The 21,849-nt window shown below is 42.9% G+C and overlaps 4 protein-coding genes, 1 long non-coding RNA gene and 1 pseudogene across 7 annotated transcripts; 2 read left to right on the top strand and 4 right to left on the bottom strand.

Annotated features, from left to right (window-relative positions):
* On the top strand, positions 1-5,204 carry LOC120295533. The gene is made up of 2 exons (XM_039316747.1): positions 1-501; positions 5,036-5,204. The coding sequence occupies exons 1-2, from the start codon at positions 80-82 to the stop codon at positions 5,061-5,063; spliced, it is 450 nt and encodes a 149-aa protein (XP_039172681.1). The 5' UTR covers positions 1-79; the 3' UTR covers positions 5,064-5,204.
* On the bottom strand, positions 1,825-3,851 carry LOC120295534. The gene is made up of 2 exons (XR_005552922.1): positions 3,791-3,851; positions 1,825-2,058 (listed from the first exon to the last, which is right to left on the bottom strand). It is a non-coding gene; the product is annotated as an uncharacterized LOC120295534 (long non-coding RNA).
* Positions 5,205-8,674: 3,470 nt separating the features above from the next.
* On the top strand, positions 8,675-11,092 carry LOC104443890. Of its 3 annotated transcripts, XR_005552881.1 has the most exons (4): positions 8,675-8,829; positions 10,103-10,400; positions 10,492-10,520; positions 10,604-11,092. XR_005552881.1 is itself a non-coding variant. In XM_039316670.1 (3 exons), exons 1-3 carry the CDS (start codon positions 8,760-8,762, stop codon positions 10,611-10,613), a joined length of 378 nt encoding a protein of 125 aa, XP_039172604.1. In that variant the 5' UTR covers positions 8,675-8,759; the 3' UTR covers positions 10,614-11,092. The 3 variants fall into 3 exon arrangements, 2 of the variants coding, with proteins under 2 accessions (XP_039172604.1, XP_010055748.1); XM_039316670.1 differs by lacking the exon at positions 10,492-10,520; XM_010057446.3 differs by having other exon boundaries at positions 10,492-11,092.
* Positions 11,093-11,926: 834 nt separating this feature from the next.
* Positions 11,927-13,270, bottom strand: LOC104446061 (chaperone protein dnaJ 6-like; the record flags this gene model as incomplete). Its single annotated transcript, XM_018873152.2, has 4 exons — positions 11,927-12,394; positions 12,522-12,612; positions 12,960-13,042; positions 13,146-13,270. Coding segments are annotated over 4 exons (504 nt in total), but the record flags the coding sequence as incomplete, so codon positions are not given.
* Positions 13,271-13,336: 66 nt separating this feature from the next.
* Positions 13,337-15,571, bottom strand: LOC120296212 (annotated as a pseudogene).
* Positions 15,572-15,603: 32 nt separating this feature from the next.
* On the bottom strand, positions 15,604-16,694 carry LOC120286058. The gene is made up of 2 exons (XM_039317918.1): positions 16,125-16,694; positions 15,604-15,766 (listed from the first exon to the last, which is right to left on the bottom strand). The coding sequence occupies exons 1-2, from the start codon at positions 16,692-16,694 to the stop codon at positions 15,716-15,718; spliced, it is 621 nt and encodes a 206-aa protein (XP_039173852.1). The 3' UTR covers positions 15,604-15,715.
* Between the last annotated feature and the right edge of the window lie 5,155 nt (positions 16,695-21,849).

Raw genomic sequence — 21,849 nt, 5'->3', positions numbered from 1 at the left:
CCTCTCTCTCGTTGGCTTCTCCTCCATCTTCTTTGTGCGAAGAACCAGAAAAATTTGCAGAGAAGAAGAAGGAGTAGCCATGGCCGGCCACCCGCTCGCACGCCGTCGTGGCCGGCGCCGCCGTGCGTCCGTCCCGCGCCGCCCGCGCGCGCTCGCCGGCTCGCCGATCCGCTCGCGTCTCCTCTCCGCCTCAGCTCGCATCGCAGCTGCTGTACCAGCTCGTGCCGGAGCCGTTCGGCCACCTCCGGCCGCCGTTCGGGTCCCGCCTTGGTCCGGTTTGACCCCCCAACCTTCCCCGATCCTTCCCCATCTCATCCAAGCTCCGGATCTACCCTTCCTCGGCCTCAAACCGCCATGGACAGCAGCCAAGAAAAATGGGTATGGCAGCCCCTTCGTGGCCCGTTTTGGCCGCCTTCCCGAGCCCGGATGCTCGGCCCGCTTTGAGGAAAGTCGATCCTCGCGTCGTCCCCGTCGTTTTGGTTCGCTCGGCTCGTTAATCCGGTGAGTTTAACTCACTAAATCTTGATTAGAGGGTTAATGATGCCCTAAGTGTGCTTAGTCTAAGTTAAGCAAGTTTAGGTGGTTAGATTAGTTTATTTGATTGATGATTAGATTAGGATGTTTAATTAAGTTAAAGTGTGGTTAGTTTAAAGTTAAGTGTGTTTATTTTTAAAATAAATCCTTGATGTGACATAATAGGGTTTTATTTTTGAATTATTTAAAGATTTCGAAATTCTGGAAATTTATAATATTATATTAATTCCGAAATTATTAAAATATTATTATTATTAAAAAAAAAAAAAAAAACGGAAAAATTATTTTTGGCTGACTTCTTTGCTCAATTTCGTGCTGATCGGCTGCTTTGTGTGTTCGGATTTTGAAATTGATGGTCGGATAATATAAATTGAATGTGGATTGCGAAAAATGTGAATATTATTATTTAATTAATTTTCGGAATAAATTTAATTATTTATTAAAATTCGAAAATTTCGTCGGGACCTTATACTCTCGAATTTCGTGCTGATCGCTGCTGTGCATTTAGAATTTGAATTTGATGAATTGATGTGGCAAATTGAGTGTTGATTGTGATAAATATGGATCTCATTCATAAAAACCCACGTGTCGGGTTTTGTTGCAAAATTGATTTTAATGATTATATTAAATAGTGGGGTTTGAAAAAGGTGAGATATTAGCTTGTTGATTCGAAATTGGTGTGTCCCCACACACGTGAGTTATTTCGGAATATTTTTAATATGAAGAAAAATGGCACGACCACTATTTTAAGTTGAAGCATTGATTTAAGTATAAAGTGTCCTGAGAAAGTATGTTTTGGCTGTGTGATAACTAAGAGGAACCGTCCTGGGCTGTTGAGCCGGACTTGCCCCTATATGGGATGCCCACGCGGTGGATGCGGGTCGCATGAGATTCCGCCCATGCTCCTTCGGGAATGCCGTCGACGTACTGACGAAGCCGCGCTCCATGGGGGGAGGCGATGCCTGGCATTAGTGTCAGAAGATAGCCGAACAGCGAGTAGGCTATGCCCTTGTGTGGCAGTGAATAATAACTGGAATGCATGTTGGGTGTTATTGATGTGTCGGATTATGGGACGGAATTGTGTGGCATGGAATGGGACGTGTCATAACGATTTAGTCCTATAATCAGGACCCTCGCGGTTGTTGGTGTCACGCCCGATCCTCGGCACGTGCACATCCTTCTATTTGGTCGATTTTATAATGCGATATCCCAGGACAAAGTATCGCCGACCCTTTCATTAACTAGCACATGCGGAAGCAGTTAAAATCCCCAGACAATAAAACGATGGGATAGAAAAGCAGGGCCATATTTTTCATATTGAAATTTATAACCACACTTTTATACAAAACACAAACCATAACAATTCACAACTTTTTATTCTAAGCTCTATTCACATCAAAATGGAGATATCAAAGAAGATAACATCTCAGTCCACCTGGGCCGTCCTCAAGGCCCTTCTCAAGATTATCTTCTTCTTCCAAAAATCCTTCTCCAACTCTTCCTCCTCAGCTCCTTAGCGGGGTCCTGAAATGGTTTTCCCCAAACTGGGATGAGACTACGTCTCAGCGAGTTCTACCCCACTAAGCCCGATTAGTAAACCATTATACTAAAGGCTGCCTAAACACACATAGGTCAGAAGGCGTACCTTAGCATCATATCCCACCTGCAAGTCAGTACAATTCACAATAGGCACTCAAGCAATCGTATCACCGATCAAGGCATCAATCAAATCGACCTAGTCGATGACAATTCAACAAGACCACTCACGGTCATTCCCATTCAGTCAATCAATTCACAACATCAAATCAAAACAATGATCAATCGACCTTGTCGATTACATGTCAACCTGACCATTTCCCGGTCATTCAAACTATTGCTATTCAGAGTCCCACTCAGCAACATTCAATATTTAATGGCTTTACGGTCCCACTCGACCACTTGCAAGATTTAATGGCTTTACGGTCCCACTCGACCACTTGCAAGATTTAATGGCTTTACGGTCCCACTCGACCCCTTGCAAGATTTAATGGCTTTACGGTCCCACTCGACCCCTTGCAAGATTTAATGGCTTTACGGTCCCACTCGACCCCTTGCAAGATTTAATGGCTTTACGGTCCCACTCGACCCATTGCAAGATTTAATGGCTTTACGGTCCCACTCGACCCCTTGCAAGATTTAATGGCTTTACGGTCCCACTCGACCCCTTTGCAAGATTTAATGGCTTTACTGGTCCCACTCGACCCATTGCAAGATTTAATGGCTTTACGGTCCCACTCGACCCCTTGCAAGATTTAATGGCTTTACGGTCCCACTCGACCCCTTGCAAGATTTAATGGCTTTACGGTCCCACTCGACCCCTTGCAAGATTTAATGGCTTTACGGTACCACTCGACCCCTTGCAAGATTTAATGGCTTTTACGGTCCCACTCGACCCCCGCAAGATTTAATGGCTTTACGGTCCCACTCGACCCCCTGCAAGATTTAATGGCTTTACTGGTCCCACTCGACCCCTTGCAAGATTTAATGGCTTTACGGTCCCACTCGACCCCTTGCAAGATTTAATTTGGCACAATTCAAAGCTCAAATAAATAAACGGACTGCGTCACGACAATCGGTACGAGATTTCGGTCGTCGGCCATCTCAATCTTAATTTCCGAAAAATAAATAATTAATTAATTAATTTCGAAATTTAATTAATAAATACTAATAATTCAAATTAGCACAAACTAAAACACAATTAAACAAACGGGCTTCACCACGGTCATCAGCATAATTTTCCGGTTCCAGGCCATCTCAGTTGAATTTTCAGGAAATAAATAATTAATTAATTAATTTCTAAAATTAAATAATTAATATTAAAATTCAATTTAGCTTAAAATAAAGCCCGATTAAATAAACAGACTTCACCACGGTCATCAGCATAATATTCCGGTTCCGAACCATCTCCCTTGAATTTTCGGAAAATAAATAATTATTTAAGTTAATTCCGAAAATTAATATTTAAATGCCCAAAAATCTCACTTAGGCCCGAATCGCCAAATTGAAGCCCGATTTGGCGTCGGAAAATTCGAGATGCTTCAATAAATAGTAGACCACGTCTACTTGTTAATTGCACAATCAATTTATTTAAATCACATCACAATTGACTAATAATTGCTAATTAATTCTAATCTAACAACCTAAACATAATTAATTAAAACTAAACCAACCTAAAGCATAATTAGTCAACTAATCCAAGATTAGTGAGATTACTCACCAAATCGCCCGCAAATCGGATCAATCCGACGGCGGCGACGCGAGGAACGATTGTTCCCAAAGCACGGCTCGGGTTCGGGGCGGAAACGACCCAAAAGCGGGCCCGAAGTCGGCTGAAACCCACTCCGTGGGTCTGCTGACGAGAGCCGATCGGGCTTGCTCCGGCGGCTAGGGCGGCGAGGGAAAGCCGGCGGAGGGCGAGGGGGTTGCGGGGGAGGTCCGGCGGGGTTGGGCGGTGGCCGGAGGTGGCCGGGGATGGCTGGACGAAGCTGTAACAGAAGCGAACAGCAGCTGGGTCGCTGGATCGCGCGGCCTGAGCGCGCACGGACGGCGGCGGGCGCACGGGCGCGGCGCGGCGGTGCGGCGGCGGGACGAGCGGCGAGCGGTTCTCGGCGAGCTGCTGTCTCCGAGCTCCTCGTTCGCACGCAAGGAAGAAAGAAAAACAGAGGGTTCGGTTGCGTGGGGGAAAAAGTGGGAGAGAAGAGAGAGGAGAGAGAGGGAAGAGATAAGGGAGAGAAAAGTGAGTGGGTGGGGCTATTCGCACGAGGGGAAAGGGAAAGGGAAAGGAGAGAGAGAAAAAGAAAAAGAAAGAAAAGAAAAGAGAGGGAGAGAGAAAAAGAAAAGGAAATACATAATTCTTTTATGCAAATTTTCCTTTTCTTTTCTATTTTCACTTGGGCTTCAATTTTCTTCCGATAATTTCTTTATTGAAATTTCGGACTCGTCAATAAATTGACGAGCGATGAGACAGGATCCTAAAATAAGAATTATGACGCGCTTAAAATTCGATTCCCGAAATCGAGTTCAATTTCGTGGTTAAAAATCGATCGGACGTGATTTTAGCTCAATCTAACCAATTAGGTAGCTTTTAGGGATTTTACGGTGATACATCCCTTCGAACGGCTTCACCCAATAGGTTAGTTAACTCGTGAGTGATCGGCTCGAGAGAAAAAGGCTATAGGCACGCCGACGAAATGCCCATTTCACTTTATCGAAACGGGTCGAATTTCGGGACGTCACGGTTGGTTATATGAAAAAGAATGCGTTCCGGTTGTTTAAGTTCTTATTACTATCTGTGATTGAGTGATTTGAAATTGTGCTAACCTGCAGGAAGGAACTGAGGCGAGGTAAGTCTTCTGTGTGATGTGGCTAGGCCACCCGGGGTGTATTTTCTTTCTAATAGGGGTTTAGGGGGTTGAACTTGCTGAGACATCGTCTCATCCCGGTTGTGGGATTAAAATTTCAGGTCCCTGGTGGGCGGAGCGACCAGATAGCTTTGGTTGGGATTGAGGAGTTGCAGAGGGAAGTTATAAGGATTGGAGGACGTGCCCGACTTGTAGGCCATAGGACAATTCCTTTTTAAGAGCCTTGTCTTGTGTGACCGTTGGCCGTAGACCTCTGTTTGTAATTACGTTGAGTTATGTAAGTGATTGGTTGTGAAATTGTTTCTGCTTTTCTATCCCGTATTTTATGGTCGGGGTTTTATAATACGTTCCGCTTGCGCAATAATAAAATAAAATGGGGTCGGCGACTTAACCTGGGACGTCGCATTTGATCGACCGCAGTGGGATGTTGGCGCGCTCGAGGTTCGGGGCGTGACAAAAGGCTACAAGGAAATCGACCTCTTATATTTAAAAGAGAGGAAAAAACGAATGTAAAGACATTAAATTTTGCCATCCCGATGACTACTTCACATTATGTTAGAGCTCCTTCACCTTTAACAAAGATGAAAAGAATGAAGATAGATCTTTTTTTTTTTATTTTTTTTGGTCATTGATCGAAATTGTAAGCAAGAACAAGAACTTCTAAAACTATGTTTTCCATATTTGAATGGATCTAACATATCAATTGTGTCTATTTGTTATATTTCAACTCATAACATACTACATTAAAATAGATCTCACGTTGTTTCCATTAATGACGAATCTCCCATAGGAGGTTGCAATGCAAAACTAATATTACATCTCTTCTTACTACAGATCCATTTGTTGATATCGGCAAAAGGGATCCCAATTTTGAATCCATTAAAATATTTACCAAAAAACACTCAAATCAATGAGTTGAGAGTTAATTATAAGATATCAACAACCTCACAGCCGACATGAACTTTTGAAGAAGATTAGCCTGTTATGTCTAGAGTAATTATTATCCGTTGAGCAATGGCCTTCCACTTGGCATCGTTGAATTACTAAGGCCGACTTTCGTCCCTACTCAGCAGTGGATCTTGCAATCAAGCCAAGGGACAATTTCCATTTGACCCGAAGAAACCTTTGCACGCATTCATTACCTTTTAGGAGGCCTACATTCAGAGAAACTGTCTACCTAGACTATCCCTTAGCTCATAAATCCTAACGCATCAATTCTCTAACATAAGACTATTCTAATAAAACTTACTCGTACTCTCGACAAAGGAATACTTACATTATCATCACATAGTTAAATTAATTTTCCTTAAATGATCATCGTCGTCGTCGTTCTTTCAGCTAAGAATGTCAACCGAGTTTACCTGAGAATAGTACTTGTAGACAATCCATGGTGGTTGGCTGCTGTAGAGAATCACTTCCCCTGTTATTTCTTCCCTCCTCGTGGCGCAACTGGTCCAACTGCTTGACTTCCACTAAAGAAGAGAACCGGAAAAATAAATGGATAAGAATCGCCCTCTCCCTCTCTCTCAACCATCCTCCTCTCCTTCTCCTACCCTCGCGAACTCTCCCGGAAAATCCCGTCCTTTCCCGAGAAAATGCCCGAGCTGGAGGACGACGGCCCCGGCCGCACCTGCCGCGACAGCCCGACGAGTCCGCAGCCCGACCTAGAACTCGACGTCTACAGTCCCTGGCCAATGATGGATCATCAGCTCCCCTTCACCGCTTCTCCCCTCGTCCTGTCCGCCTCCGACCAGCCCAACTCGCCTCTCTGGGCCTTCTCCTGCGGGTTCAAGGACAAGCTCGCCGCCGCACCCGGCGGCGGGGGAGGAGGCGGTGTAGGCGGGGTCCGCCTCTCCGATTGCTCTCTCAGTTTGTCGCATGTCAGTCTTGAGTTCGTTCGAATTTGTTCGCTTTTGGTTTCGAGTCGGGTTTGTGCGGATCACGACTGATTGAGCTGGAGTTGGGTCGTTGAAAAGCTCTGTTTTTTCGGCCATCTGAGACTTGAGAATTGAGGGTTGACTATTTCTCCACCCGCGTTTACTTGCTTCGTTTTCGTCTTCTCTGGTTTTACGATTTTTGGAAAATCGAAATTTTTCCTCGTTTGGAACTAATCTGAATTTGTCGCGTGTGATTTTGACTGTTTTTTCCTCTTTGACTAGTCGAGAAATTGGGTCTGATGATACGGTTCTGTTTTCTATCTCTTCAAAAAGCAGTTTGAATTGATTGTTGGGATTTCTCCTTCTACAAATATCAGTGGCTCTTCGCCACTTCCACCTCCCATTTCACCTGACTTCATATAAATTGTGTGAGAATTATGAATTCTGAGAGTCCTAAAATATGAAGTTGCCTCTTGCTTGAAGTTTGATATGTTCCAACTGTCTGCAATGGCACGTGAAGCCGCGGCTACTGAGTTTTTACTGAGAAGTTGTTTCCAAATTTATACATCATCAAAATTCAGAGACTGAAGCCCCTGCTGGGTATAATGATCGAAAAAAGCTGCCATCGCCATACTTGGGGCTGACAGCATTTGAAAATCCTGATGGATACTGTATCATCAAAGAAAGGATGACCCAGGCTCTTCATGACTTCAAAGAATCAACTGAACAGCTTGTTCTAGCTCAGGTTTGGGCAACGGTAAAGAATGGTGGTATTATGTAAGGGTAAAAATGCGAAGGAGACGTAGACTGTAGAGCTTGACCTGCCTAGTCATAGATCCACTGCTCGTACACCGTAAGAATCATCATGATATTTCTTCGACTTTTGAGTTGAAGTTTGTTGTATACAAGGCATACCAATCTACATCAAAAGGGATATCATGTCAACTGCCATGCTGAGACAACAATAACACTCTCGAATATAACTGCATAGAGAATATGGAGACCAGTTTTCTGAGAGATGTCTGGATATATGCTAAAAAGCTCCAATGATTTTCAAGATAAGCCATGAAAATATATGAAACCGTTGTGATTGCAAAGATTTGATATACAAAGCAGCAGAGTTGAGAGAATCCTTATCGACCTTGAAAAGACTCTGTATGTTGTATAAAGATGTGCAGAAACTGTACCTCAAAGAAAATCAAGAACGGATTTACAATCCAGGAGATACATCAAGAGAAAGACACGGCCTGGCATGGGCATAGATGAGTCAGCAGGAGTCCAAACTCACCTGCGGTACTTGATGTCCTTCAGTTCGAGAAAAAATTGGTACCCTAACAGTGCTACGCAATCCGTGCTCTGATCCATTCACGGGTCGACACCTGTCCAGGGACAGGTCCACGTCTGCTTTCTCTTCTCGTCGCTTCTTTCCTTCCAATAATGCTCGGCTCGACTGATAGAAGAGAGGACGGATGAATGGGCAATAAATGCGCAGCACTCCCGCTTAAAATTTCTCTCTCCTCTCACTTAAATTTTCTGGGTTTTGTCTCTCTCTCCTCGTGGAAGAGCAGACAGTTTTCTCTCTCCTCTTTGCTCTCTCTTCCTCCTCCGACGCTCCTTCCGGTCTAGCGATTCCTCCGACGACCGTCGTTCCCTCCTGACGACGGCCTTTCTCTCTCCCCTCGACGGCCTCATCTCAGGGCTCCATTCTCTCAGCGCACTTCTTCTTAAATCGCGCTCTCTCCCGACGGCCGATTTCGCTCGCCTCTCCCACGACCTCCACGCTTTTGGACCATACTGACTCTCTCTCTCTGAGTTATTATTGAGCAGGGAAGTGAATAGTACTGATGGAAAACCATGAGGTCTTGAGAATTTTCCTTCAACAAGAGCAAGGTCTTGAGAATCTGCTTCGTTTGGGTCAAGATGGTGGGCTCCGCAGCCGCACAAGTCCATGGTCTCGCGCTGTATGGTCCGGGCTTGTAGCTCCGTCGACGGCAGAAGCAAGGTCTACAGAGAACTCGGTCCGTCTCCCTCGCCTAATTCCATTATGTTGGTCTTTCTCGAATGCTTTCATGTGGGTAGTTCTTTTGGTCAGATTTAGATTGAGTGCTTGGTTCATTTGCAAATGTACAAGATGAAGATGTTGTGTGCCCGACTTGTTTGATGATGAGTAGCATGATTAATTGCTTTTTGGGGTGTTGGCAATAGAACGCCTGCTTTCAAGTGGGAGGAAAGGTAACGCCACGTGAACAGGTTGCAATTGCCATCCCAAGATGTAGGGCATTGGACTCTTTGGAATAAATTGTGTGATATTGTGTCGAGGATGCCTGTAGGGAGGAAGAGACTCAGTGGTTCTTGCTACATAAAGTTTAGGGGAAACACGAATTGAAGTTGCTTACCTTGTGTTTTCAACAATAGATGTGCTTTCTAGAGTTTAGGGCCATTCATGGGCAGGCCATGCTGATAATGTACAGTGAGTTGTTGCCGTATCTGTTGTTCCTTTTCTGGTAGAGTTAAAATTTGGGACTAAAAAAAATGGTAGTTTCAATCACGGAATATGGAAAGAGAAAAAAAGAAAAAGAAAAAAAAAAGAGGCTGTTTCTGGTTAAACAAACTATTAGGAAAAATATTCTCAAGACTGTCTGAAGTTGCACCCACAACAAAAAAGATACTCCTAAGAATTATATTGATGTTTTTAGAATGAAAGAAAGTCTACGAAATGACAATAAGCAAGGATTTTTGTTTTCTGAGCTCATAAAATTCAAACTGAGAAGGCAACTGTCTCATACAAGTGTTGGGAGAGTATTTTCTGTGCTGTTACAAATCATATTTGCAAGAATGATTTAGAAGTAAGGCATTGCGAAATATTTGTTTGCCTTTGCTGTCAACTTATCATGTTGGATCTACAGTCTTTCTGTTTATCAGCTTGCATGCTCTAGGTATATTCTGTTAGGGACTAGCAATACCTATGTTGATGCTTTCTTGTGAATTTTTAGTTGTCATTTCAAAGCTGTTGTGCTCTCGTGCTTGGGAGCAGTTAAAAACTCATTTTACTTCTTGTCTTCTTCCAATGAATGATCTCTGCGAGAGGGTGGGGCCTTTTTTAATGATTAGACCAATGAAAGAATTCACTATGATTTGAGATGAAGCACTTGAAATCATACATATAAAAGAAACTGTCATATAATCTAGTTAAGGGAATTAAGTGATCAATGATTTTTGTGTTCAGATTGAATTATCCAGGTTTAAGAATGCAGAAGCCCCTGTTTACTATATCTCTCTCTCACTCTATAGGAATCTTTATGGCAAGTGAAGATGCCAGACTACAAAAGGTCCCATCCTTTCCATCAATAACTGAGGCTTTTTTGGAAGTGCCACCACAGCCAATATATTTCCCAACTTCCAAGTGCCACATGGATATGCTGCCGAGGCAAGAACAAGCTAAGCTTGCAGCTTGTCCTGGTAGCAGCATTGTCACGGGAAGCTCTGGCAAGAGTGGGAAGCACACAGTTGCTGGAGCAAGGGCTGTGCAAGGGTTGCGCTGGATATCAAAGTCTCCTCAATCGGAGTTCACCAAAATCCAATGCAAGTGGTAATTCAGCTATAATGTTATTCAAAAGTTTTGGACCTACTGGGTGCACTGCCTGATGAAAGCAGGTGGATTTGATTGGGTTCAACTGCAGGTGCAGCAACTTCCTATAATTCAGCACGGGTGAGAAGATCCAGCTACCTAGAGACCATGCAATAAAGACAAATCTCATGAACTGATTAAATCTAGTCCTTTGGCCTATGCAGGTGGCCCTAATCCAAAGCAGTTTGCACTAAATAGATGAGATTAGACGGATGACCTCCGGTTGCTCTTCGAGATGGTGCATCAGCATCACTATTCTGATATGCATGGCTGCCCCTCTGATCACTGGACCGCTGCCCAGGATGCTATTGCTAAAGGAATCCCCATCCGTCATCAAGGCAATAAGAATTTGATAATATCTTAGAATGCGGGAGCTGCGTTGAAGGGTCTCAGACTAGTCTGATGCTAGTTTGACTTCCTGTGAGCGCAGCATGCCAGCTAGCTCATGTCTTGAAGCTTTAGCATTGAGGACATTTTCTCATGTAAACAGCATTTGCAACACAGCTTATGATAGCACAATTTATTTGTTGCTGGGTACGGAATTTGTGTCTCTAACGACATGCCACTCGGAATCTCGGATGGATGGTGTCATTCTGGTTGTAAAAATTTGTGATTTGAAGTATTACTAGTTAAGATTTGGCAAATCGTAAGCATGCAAAACGTCTCGTGCATTTTAGTATGTGAACTGGCCTAGGCTCTGCAAACAAAATCTGCACAAAATGGATATCCAATTCCCAACTTGCTGATCGTCCTTACGCTGGACACCCAGTTAAATGCTAGTTCTCCTTTCAACTATTTCCAACTGAGTCAAGTAGGACACATTGCTCCTAACCCCAAGATGCGGCCATGGCATTATACTAAAATCTTGATCGGTTCTAATCTAATTAGACAAAGACATTGCTCTGAAGTTGCAATCGAGAATTTTGACTGAATCGTGTAAGCTTTAACCTTATTCATTTCAGAATTGAGAGTTCAGTGCAACCTAAAATTGCTTGATACCTACTTGTTTTGCGGGAAGCATTAACGAGTTTTGTTTTGCCAAGCAAACAAAGAGATTTGAGAACAAGTCAGTCTTATATACTTAAAATCTGGCTCCACTGTTTTGACAATTGAGATGAAGTATACTGAGCAAGTCTTCTACTCAAAAGATCATATGTACATCCCCCTCTATTCAAGGATAGCATAAATATGGAATCAACTCAAACTAATCTCTCAAGGATAATGAACGATGTCTTGAGTTCATGTAAAATAATATTTATTACAATTCGTTCATGCCATCACCTTATGCAATAGACCAAAATTAAACAGGTGGTGTTGATGAAATCAAGAAAGCAGAATGAATTAAACCATACTCATAATCCAAAACTTGAGCTTCTCTAGTTTTTCTTCATCTAGAAGCTGCTGAACATTCATTGGCAGTCTTTTTAATGTTCAAATGAACCCCTGGAGAATGATTAGCCATTTGGTAGAAAAGTAGTCCAATCCCATTTGGGAAAGTAAAGTTCCTGTAACTTAAGCATGCACAAAACTATAGGCAGCAATTTCCAGTATTACAACAAATGTAGTTCTTGCGCTGCCAGAAGATAAGGAAACAAACCAAGAGTGCATTGAGCATCTGTCATCGCAAAATATCATTCAAACAAAGGGGAAATCAAACACACCAATTTTGGCTACCGAAATTAGAAGCATAAGAGAGTGCTCAAATCAACCAAAGCTATACACAGTTAATCCAATACATCACATGTTCCTGTTATTTTTGCCTGGACTTTTTGGCAGACTTTTGGCTCTCAAGTTTCTTTCTTGCAGCCTCAAACTCTTCTTCACTGGGTTCTGAACTCTGCATTCCACCACCATATTTATTCACCAGAGATGAAAACATGGAATCAAAATGCTCCTTTCGCTCACTACGGCACTGAGATATGATTGCAAGAAGATTGTCTGACTTCTTCTTCGCTCTATCAGAAATGGAAAACAAAGGTTAGCATTCCAATTCAAAAGAAGAACATACTACTAACAGTACAGTCAAGAAATTGAAGCAAAAATTATGTAGAATAGAAAGCCCGGTGCAGCTGTGTCACTCACTTCCCCCTCTTTCTAAGAGGATCTGTAGGTGGTTCAGTTTTGGAAATTTGCTTTGCCCACTTCTCGTATGCCTTGGTTGTCTTCAACGTTCCTGTAGGACACAGAGAAACAGAGCATGCATTAAGCACTATATCAGGATAGTGTACGCTACATTATCAAGCACGCATAAGATCTAGGCTACTAAACACCAATATCCTCAGACCAGCATTATTTAGAAACATAAAAAGACAAAAAAGGATGCCCTCCATAAAAGTAAATGAGCAACCTGTGCTAAATTTTATCATTGTGAAAGAAAATTATTTGTTAAATATTGACCTCGCTGTTATTAAACTCTATAAAACACGATGAAGCCCAGCCCTGCTTGAAGTCTCAAATTCTGACTGAGGTTTAAGAGTAAATCTAACAGTCAAGAAGAGATCAAATTGTCAAAAAACCAACCTGCTGCTATTGCATCATCAATGATATCCTTAAAGCGGTGGGAATCAAGCTTGGGATCTGAGCAGAGCATCGAACAGAAAAGCCTGCGAAGGAAAAGGTACAAAAGATTTCAAATACTTTTATGTCAGATAGGCATCTATAAGAAAGGAAAAAGAGAGGAAAAAGGACATATCAAAAAAACCCCACCTGTTCATGTTACCCTTGAATTTCTCGTAGAGATCAATAAGATCATTCTTTTCAGAATCAGAACCTCTATAGTTTGCCTCAAACTCTTCGATGTCTGCTTCAGTAACCACCTGGATGAAGCCATGTCAGATAACTTCAAACCTAGAGATATTCACGCAAGAGAATGAGGCTTTTCTATTGTGTTGACAAGCTTACCCTACATTTATCAACTTTACTGGGGGTAAGAATCTCAGAGATGTGTAGAAAGGTGTTTGTGGATCATAAAATTCGAACTTTGGAGGCTGCATTACAGGAAATTAACCCACTATTAGAAAACCCACTGTCTCCTCAAAGGACAAACAATATCGCTTTATGACAGCCAAAGTTTGAACTCGAAGCTTCTATGATTTTTCTGAGAATGTGATTGAGATGAGGCCCCAGATTGACATAGAAATTGTAGCCAAAAAGATCTAAAGAGTAAGTATTTTTCCAGCCCTAAGGTTAAGCCAGCATATCAAGTGATTAACGACTATAGAAGGTGATGACTGAATTAGCAGATGACATTGACATCTCCAATTTTGAGTTATCGAGCAGAAGATGCAATACCACACACACACCTGCTCTGTTAAGGCCAAATTAGTGTCAAAGAATGACTTGATTGTTCCAATGTCCTCCCAGTAGTCATTAAACAGATACGCCTGACAAATCAATGCACCCTGATAAGTCAGCATTTCTGTTAAGGTAGCTTGCAAGTACAAGTTACCTATAAACACACATCTCTAATGAGGGGGAGAGAGACAGAGAGAAAGCCTGCAGCTTAGTCTATGTTAAAGAAAATGTCCTGACCTGGACATTATGCTCTGCAACAACTGACAGAATTATTTCAGAGCCAAAATCATTGCATAAGGGGTAGCTCCATCTCAGAAGCTTTAGTAACACGTTGGTTTTAAATACATAGACGCCCATTGAGGCAATGTATGGCAAGTTCACCGCGTCTTGCTTTGATAGCCCAAGAAGAGTACTGTCAACTTGCTATGGGCAGAGGTTTGTGCAGGAGACGAGAATCGAAATAAGATTAGTAACTAGTTGATGCATTACATGATGTGCAGAGATGATGTCTGCTAAGGAAACAGCTAAAGCAGTCACGTCAAATGATAGGAAGTGTTTATTGCATTAATGATACCATTGCTTTCAGCTCATTGCCCTTCGGTTTTCCAGCAAATTGGATAATCCGTCCAGTTCTGTCAATCTTCATCAGTCCACAACCCAAAGCACAACTGCAGCAACAAAAACCAGAAAGGGTTAGTTTCTGGTTTTTGTTGCAAAACTCATCAGTAGCTATAAATTTAGTGCAACTGAAAACGGACGTAAGAAACAATATAATCACAAAAAATTTGTTCTTCCCAACCATAAGTGGAATGTCAAGGAGAACTGAGCTTTATATGCTCTTAAATCTTCTGAGCTTTAAATACTCTTAAATCTTTTAAGGCAATATATTTAACCACAATGAGAACCTGTCATCCATTGGGACACATGAAACTGTGATATTGGCATTTGTATCAATATGCTTCTGCAATCAAGCCACAACTGGTCAGTTTAAACTCACAAACATATTAGATGAAGGAGCTTACAATGAAATCTTCAAAGTACCTGCACAAAATTCATGGAATTCATCCAGTACAGGTAATCACCAGACAAAATCAAGACATTCTCCACATTCTTGTTCTTGGCATCCTGCGGAAATAATTGGAAACAAACATTCAACTTCAAGAGAAACTCCAAAAAACTTTGCACAAGTAATTGCCAAAACCCTAAGCACTCACCTCAAAGACCCATATGAATTGCCTAACAGCATCAACAGTCCCCTGGAACCACCTCTTTCCAGCTTCACGCGGAGTTTAAGTTGCCGCAAGGACCTATATGTGTTACCAAATTTTTTCATATTAACTTCAGTCGTTTCTTGAGTTAAGTCATCAGGAATCCAAAATAATAAATTGGAAAAAATTATACCTCCACAAATCCATCACCAAAACTAATGCCATTATCAAAGTTGTATGTCCAGGAAGGTGGCGATTGAGGGAAAAGGAATTAAACTGCGTTAAGATGAATATTTTCTGATACCATTGTTAATGCAATTGCTCATTGGGATATCAATCAACCGGTAGCATCCTCCTATAGGAACCTGCAAATTTAAAAAAACCACATAATTGAATATATAGTTGAGAGAGTGCTATGTGGGTAAGCAATGGGCATATACAAATAATCACTGACTGCTGGCTTGGCCCTTCTGCTAGTAAGTGGAAACAATCATGTTCCAGCACCTCCTCCCAGTATAATTAAAGCAACACTCTTCGGGTTTGCTTGGAAAGTAACAAGTAACCCACATTAGGGAACAGCATATTGGGATCAAAAGTAAATCTTAGATAAGAGGACAGACAGGAGAGCATCTTCAACTAAGAACTTCCCCATTTTTAGACAACTAAATTATCTCAATCAAGTACGATAAGACAAATGACAGCAATTAACACATCGAACTCAAGGCAAGACCCCTCAAATAGCTATGAACTACCTTGAGAGGAGGATCAAGGCACTCAATATGAAAGGTTTGGGGAGCTATCACAAATAACGCCTTCATAGTAATACTGCAAGACAAAATGTTACAAAAACCACCACCGAGAGAACAATAGATGGTCCTCAAAAAGTCCTCAACATCGAAATGATACGAATCCTCAAGACATCTAATTGACACAAAAGAGGACAAAATTTTATCTTGTAGACAAAAATTTGCCTATGGTCACTGTTATGATTCAACAAGGGTTCAGTGTAAATATAAAGAAAAACTAGAAGGTGCCTCACGACTTTAGAAACAGCATAGTTACCAGAAAACTGACACAGGCATCTACGACAGCACACCGATTCCCAGAAAAGAAAAAAAAAACGCAGGGAACTACAGACTCTCTTACCACACAGAGCAACAACGACCGGAATTCCAGAACTGACCTCACCGCTGACCACGTCGGCAGCGAAATTGCAGACGGCGTCGAGCGTGCTCTCAATCTGCGCCTTCAGGAATCGGGCCGGCGCGAGTTCCGACTTCCTCAACCAGTAGTGCCCGACCATGCGGCCCTCGTCCAGGCCGGGTTCGCGATCGCGCCCTTCTCCAGCTCCTCCATCGCCTTGAACGCGGCTTGGAACCGAGGCTCCATCTTCTCCACGAACTCGTCCGTCAACCCGATTTGGCTTGTGTCCAAGGAAAAGCCCTAAATCCGGTGCTGGTGCAGCCAGTCCACGTACCTCGTCCACAGCGACCTCCAACCCTCTAGCCCGCACCTCTCCTTCTTTGCCGTGCCGTCGGCCCCCGCCTAGGTGCACCGAGATCTCCCTCGCGACCGATCGGACCAGCGACGGGGACAGCACCCGGTCAACGGCGGGAGCCTGGCGCCGCTCGGGAACGAGACCGAGACCGCCTCCCTCCTGCCGGAGGCCGACGGCTTCGCGGCGGAGGCCGGCAGTATCTTCGGCCAGAGGGAGGGGGTGGACGAGCAGATGCCGAGAGACGGAGGACGCCATCGGCGGCGGCGGCGGCGGCGGCTCGGAGTCGGAGTTGATGACGAGTTCGTCGAAGGGAGGCAATCGGACGGAGGCCCGAAGTTGCCGAGAGACCAACGCGAGCACAAATGATCTCGGCGTTGGAAACCGTTGGAGGCGAAGGGGTTGGGAACCAGCTGCGACTGGTGGGGCTCTTGGAGGAGGCGACGTGCCGAGGGTAGATGACCGGCGAGGCCTCTTGGAGAGGAGGAGGCGGAGGCGGAGGCGGAGGGGTGGAATGCGCTGAAAAGGAAACAGAAGAACTGCAGCTCGTTCACGAGGAGAGAGAGTCCAAAAAATATTTAAGTGAGGAGAGAGAAATTTTAAGCGGGATGTTGCGCATTTATTATCTATTCGCTCGTGCTTTCTTCTACTCAGCCGAGCCGAGCCACCAGCCGCGGAGTTACTGGGAGAGAGTGAGACAAGAGAGGAGAGAGAGAAGCGCGAGAGAAGCGAAGAGGCCGACGTGGACCTGTCGCTGGACAGGTGTCGAACGGTGAATCGTTCAGAGCACCGATGACGTGGTCCTTTGAGGTACCCAATATTTTCTCCTGATTCTCTGACGTTTATCCTTCTCCACTTTGGTCTTCTCATCTCCTTAAAAAGTAAGGTAGGTGGATTATACGATTATACAGATAGATGATAAGCACAACACTACAAAGATACATGTACGAGTTGTCAAATTTCAAATCAATGGAGACACCAGCATTAAGAAAGACAAATATGCAAGAACAGACAATACCGGTGCAATTGGACACGTCGACGAACTTGTTCCTGTGAAGCAAAGCCGTTCGCTTAGGAACTTTCTTTTCTCGGTCATGAATATAAGTATCATCCAAAGGCTTCTGCCCTCCTTCAGGCTCTCAAACATCAACCAAATAAGCATTGAACGTCAGCGTCTCACCAGAACAAACAACTTCATCATTCTTCGAGATCCTGCATTCCAACAGCTGCTCGCTGTCATCATACAGCATTACCTGTCAAACATCCGACCATCAATCACGCAACGACCGAATCTACTCCGAACAAGCCCAATCCTGCAGAGCATAACGACCCGGACAGAGCAATCGGCGATGACAGACAAGATCGAAATCCCAAGCAGCCTCCAGACGATGCCATCTAGTTCGAGCGAGCAAGCTAAATTCAGGGAAAGAACATTCACATATCGATTGCAGAGGAGCAGAGAGAGAGGAAGCCGTCGCGGTAGACCTTGCGCTTCTGCTTGAGGTGCTTCGTGAAGGTGACGTTCCATGTCGTCGGAGCCTCATCCATGGCGGTTTCTGCATTTGGGGGATGAAGAAAAAAGATCTTCTAGGGATTTCCGAGAGCTGCGAGTGATTTGCTGCGAGAGTGATACCGCTTCTGAGAACTTAAACGGTCGTGGCTGGAGATGAATTATTAATATGAGCGCGAAACGAGCTTAAAAGCCTCTCCTCGAAGACTGATGATGACGGGATTTTTTTTCCGCTTTTTCTTTTTTTCACTCTGATCCTATTCTATTCTATAATTATTTGATTTTATCCGATCAAAACCTGATTCAGTTCGGTTGGATTTTTTTATTTTTCTTCTTCTTCTTTTTTCCCCCTTGCAACCAAACTAATTAAATGATGAAAAAGAAGAGATATTTTCTTTAATCCAACTGAACCTAAAAAAAAAAAAATTGATTATTTTTCCATTGTACTAATTGAACCGAAAATGCACGAAATTTTGATTTGGTTTTGACACCCATGACTGCGCAAATTGCAAGATCCTACTTCCTCACTCACAAGCCCTCACTCCAACTCTGATTGATTATCGACCAAAAAAAAAAAAAAAAAAAAACTCTGATTGATTCACTTTTCTCACCATGACATTTAAAGATAAGGACGCATCGTCGGTCCCGATTTCGTCCTCTTCTGTTTAGCACCCGACGGTTCTCCAATCCTTCAATCTGTCTCCAGTTATTAAAGCTTTGAATTTTTGCAGCATCTGGATGTGAATTTCCTCCAATTTTCTCCCTCTTCCCGTGCTTGGGAGATTCTCGAGAGAGTGATGTGGAACGTCGTCTGCTTTTGATTGTTTTGTTGATGCTCTCTATAATCTCTTGTGATGGCTGTCTACATTGGTGTCTGGCGATATAGGGGTGTAGTTTGTTCGCCGTGAAAAGAGTTTTTTTAATGTATGTCGCACCAGCTCAGGTATGTGTTGACCCTTTGCGAGTTTGAATGATTATAGGAAGAGCGAGCGAGAGCTTTTTGTAGACTGACGAAATGAATGTAGAGGTGAATATGTCAGGGCATGAATCTAGAGAATCGGGTGCCCAGTTGTCTGGGGTGTCCCAGCAAAATGCAATGTCATCCCGAATATGGTAACTATAGGCAGTGGTGCCCCTCATGCTTTTATTACGGCGTGGACATGGTTACTGTCGGAGCTTGGCACTACATGCAAGAGAAGATGTAATTTAGTCTACGGCACTTGTTGTGCTTTAACCTCCACAGTTTCATTTGGTCCTTGTTCGCCGATTGAACTTTTCACTGTCCCTTTCAGCTTTGTTCTCTTAGCACAGTAGCATCCATAGCCAATTAATGATTCTCAAATGCAGAAGCTGAAGGATACTGTTAGACGCCTAGAAGAAGGTCTCTTTAAATCTTCTCACACAAAGGTCTTCCCATCTTCATCATTTCTCTCCTCTCTTTTGTAAAATTACAAAAAGCGGTTGATGATTGCCCTTTATGGGTTCAGTGTTCTACATTTTATATTTGCAAAAGCCAGTACTCCGTTGATTTCTCTTGCCCGGTTTCACCTGCTTTTTCTCGTTATTATCAGTAATTTCCTTTCTTTTTGGTAAATAGTACTTGAGATTCTTTTGCTACTTGAAAATTACAATTATGGAGGATGAGTATATGAATTTAGGCACATTGGAGTCCCAGTCGCATAGTTTGATCAAGCGTCCATCGCCTAATAATCCAAATCCAGTCAATCCTGATGCAATGATAATAATGATTCCAACCCCTGGATTGTCGCATAATGGGAGTTCGACCATGATGGCAACATCTTTAGTGGATGCCCCTATTAGTTATATGGCTGGGATAGCAACATGCAGCCAATGAATGAAAACACAAGAAGCCTTATGTCGAGCCTTATGCCTAACAGAATGTATCCAAAGGCATGTGCTCTCTATAATTTCTTGTTATGGTCATCTGCACTGGTGCTCGGTGGTATTGGGTGTGGTTTGTTCACTGTGAATAGAGTTTTTATATATGTAGCGCAAGCTCAGGCATGTGTAGACCCCCTGTGAGTTTGACTGATAAGAGTGAGAGCTTTTGTAGATTGATGCAATGAATGTGCAGGTGGATACGTCGGGGCACTTATCTAGTCAATCAGGCACTAAGTTGCCTGGGGTGTCCTAGCAAAGTGGTAATGTTGTCCTGAATTTAGTAGCTGTAGGCAGTGGTGCCTCTCATGCTGTGTTGAGCGTGGACACTGATCCTCTTAGAGCTCAGAACTATATGCAAGACAAGATGTAATCTAATCTAGAGGACTTGTTCTTATGCTTTAACCTCCACAGTTCCATTGGTCCTTATTTGCTGATTGAACTTTTCACTGTCCCTTTTCAGCTTTGTTCTCTTAGCACAGCGACATCTACAGCCAATTAATGATTCTCAAATGCAGAAGCTGAAGGATATCGTTAGACACCTAGAACAGGGTCTCTTCAAATTTGCTTACTCAAAGGTCTTCCCATTCCTCATCATTTCTCTCATCTTCTTCTTTCTAAAAGTACAAAAGGCGGCTTATGATTGCCCTTTATTGGGTTCTTTTTTTAGTGCATTGCATTTTACATTTTTGAAAGCCAATAATTTGTTCATTTCTCTTGCCTGGTTTCACCTGTTCTTCCTTGGGCTTATCAGTATTTCCTCTCTCTCTCTCTCTCTCTCTTTTTGGTGAATAGGACTTGACATTCTTTTGCTACTTTGAAATTACAATTATGTAGGATGAGTGTATGAATCTAGGCAAATTGGAGTACCAGTTGTGTAATTTGATCGAGCATTCTTCTCTTAATAATGGAAATCCAATCAATCCGATTTCAATGACAACGATGATACTCCTGGATTGTTGCATAATGGGAGTTCGGCCATGATGGTGACATCTTCAGTGGATGCACCTATGAGTAATATGGCTGGCGATAGCAGTATGCAGCCAAGGAATGCAAACACAAGAAGCCCTATGCCAAGTGGTGTCGTGCAAACACAGGAAGCCTTATATGAAGCCTTATGTTTCCTTGAATTGTAAATTAACATTTTCATTCAGATGTAGGCCTCATGCAAGATGTCTTGCTATGGTTCGAAATTGGGGTATAATTTGAACGATTGTTTCCCAGTTTATCAATGAAGATAAGCACCTGTGCACTTTCATTTTGAAAAACCCTACAGAGGCTTCAAACATAATTTACTGGTACTGGTGCCAATGATCAAACATTCACTGGGAACTTTGACCAAAAAAGGATGAGACTGCAAAACAGTGGGGAATTCATTTCAATTCAGAAAATGTTACAGCTAGAGTATTCTTCATGTCATTCCTTATGATGGAACTAAAAGAAGCACGACATGTGACAAACTAAACCTTGTGGACTTAAAATGTAAGAATGAATCAGATGAAGTACCAGCTACTTGAGATTTTTCTAGCGATCAAACATACCTGCTTTCGAAGTAAACCCAGCATCAAATAAATAGCCAGCTCTGCACATGATGCTGCATTTCCAGTGATGTCACCTGGAATTCTGGCAACTTCTATTCCATTTTTGGTGGCAGTGTCCATATCAACAACTTCATAAAGATGTAAATGTCGAGTACTAAATTCAATTAAGATCTAACGGAACATAGTGATAATACCGACAAGATAAACCAAACTCCCCTGGCCCCACAGATGCGAGCAAACAAGGGCAGGCGCCCTCGAGATCGACACCAAATTGCATTACAAGCTTCAATTGTTTCGCTCGAGCTACGGTTTGAGTCGAGGCACTTGTTCTTAACCACACAAATATGGTAGTTTCCTATAATATGTGGCACATCATCAAGGACTGCCTTATTGACCTGCAGAAATGGAAAACAGATGAATGAATGATCTTCAAGGTGCAGTTAGAGACAAAATTTGGAAACAT

Source organism: Eucalyptus grandis, chromosome 7, assembly GCF_016545825.1.
Source record: "Eucalyptus grandis isolate ANBG69807.140 chromosome 7, ASM1654582v1, whole genome shotgun sequence".
NCBI classification, from domain to species: Eukaryota; Viridiplantae; Streptophyta; class Magnoliopsida; order Myrtales; family Myrtaceae; genus Eucalyptus; species Eucalyptus grandis.
This window is presented reverse-complemented; position numbering and strand designations above follow the sequence as displayed.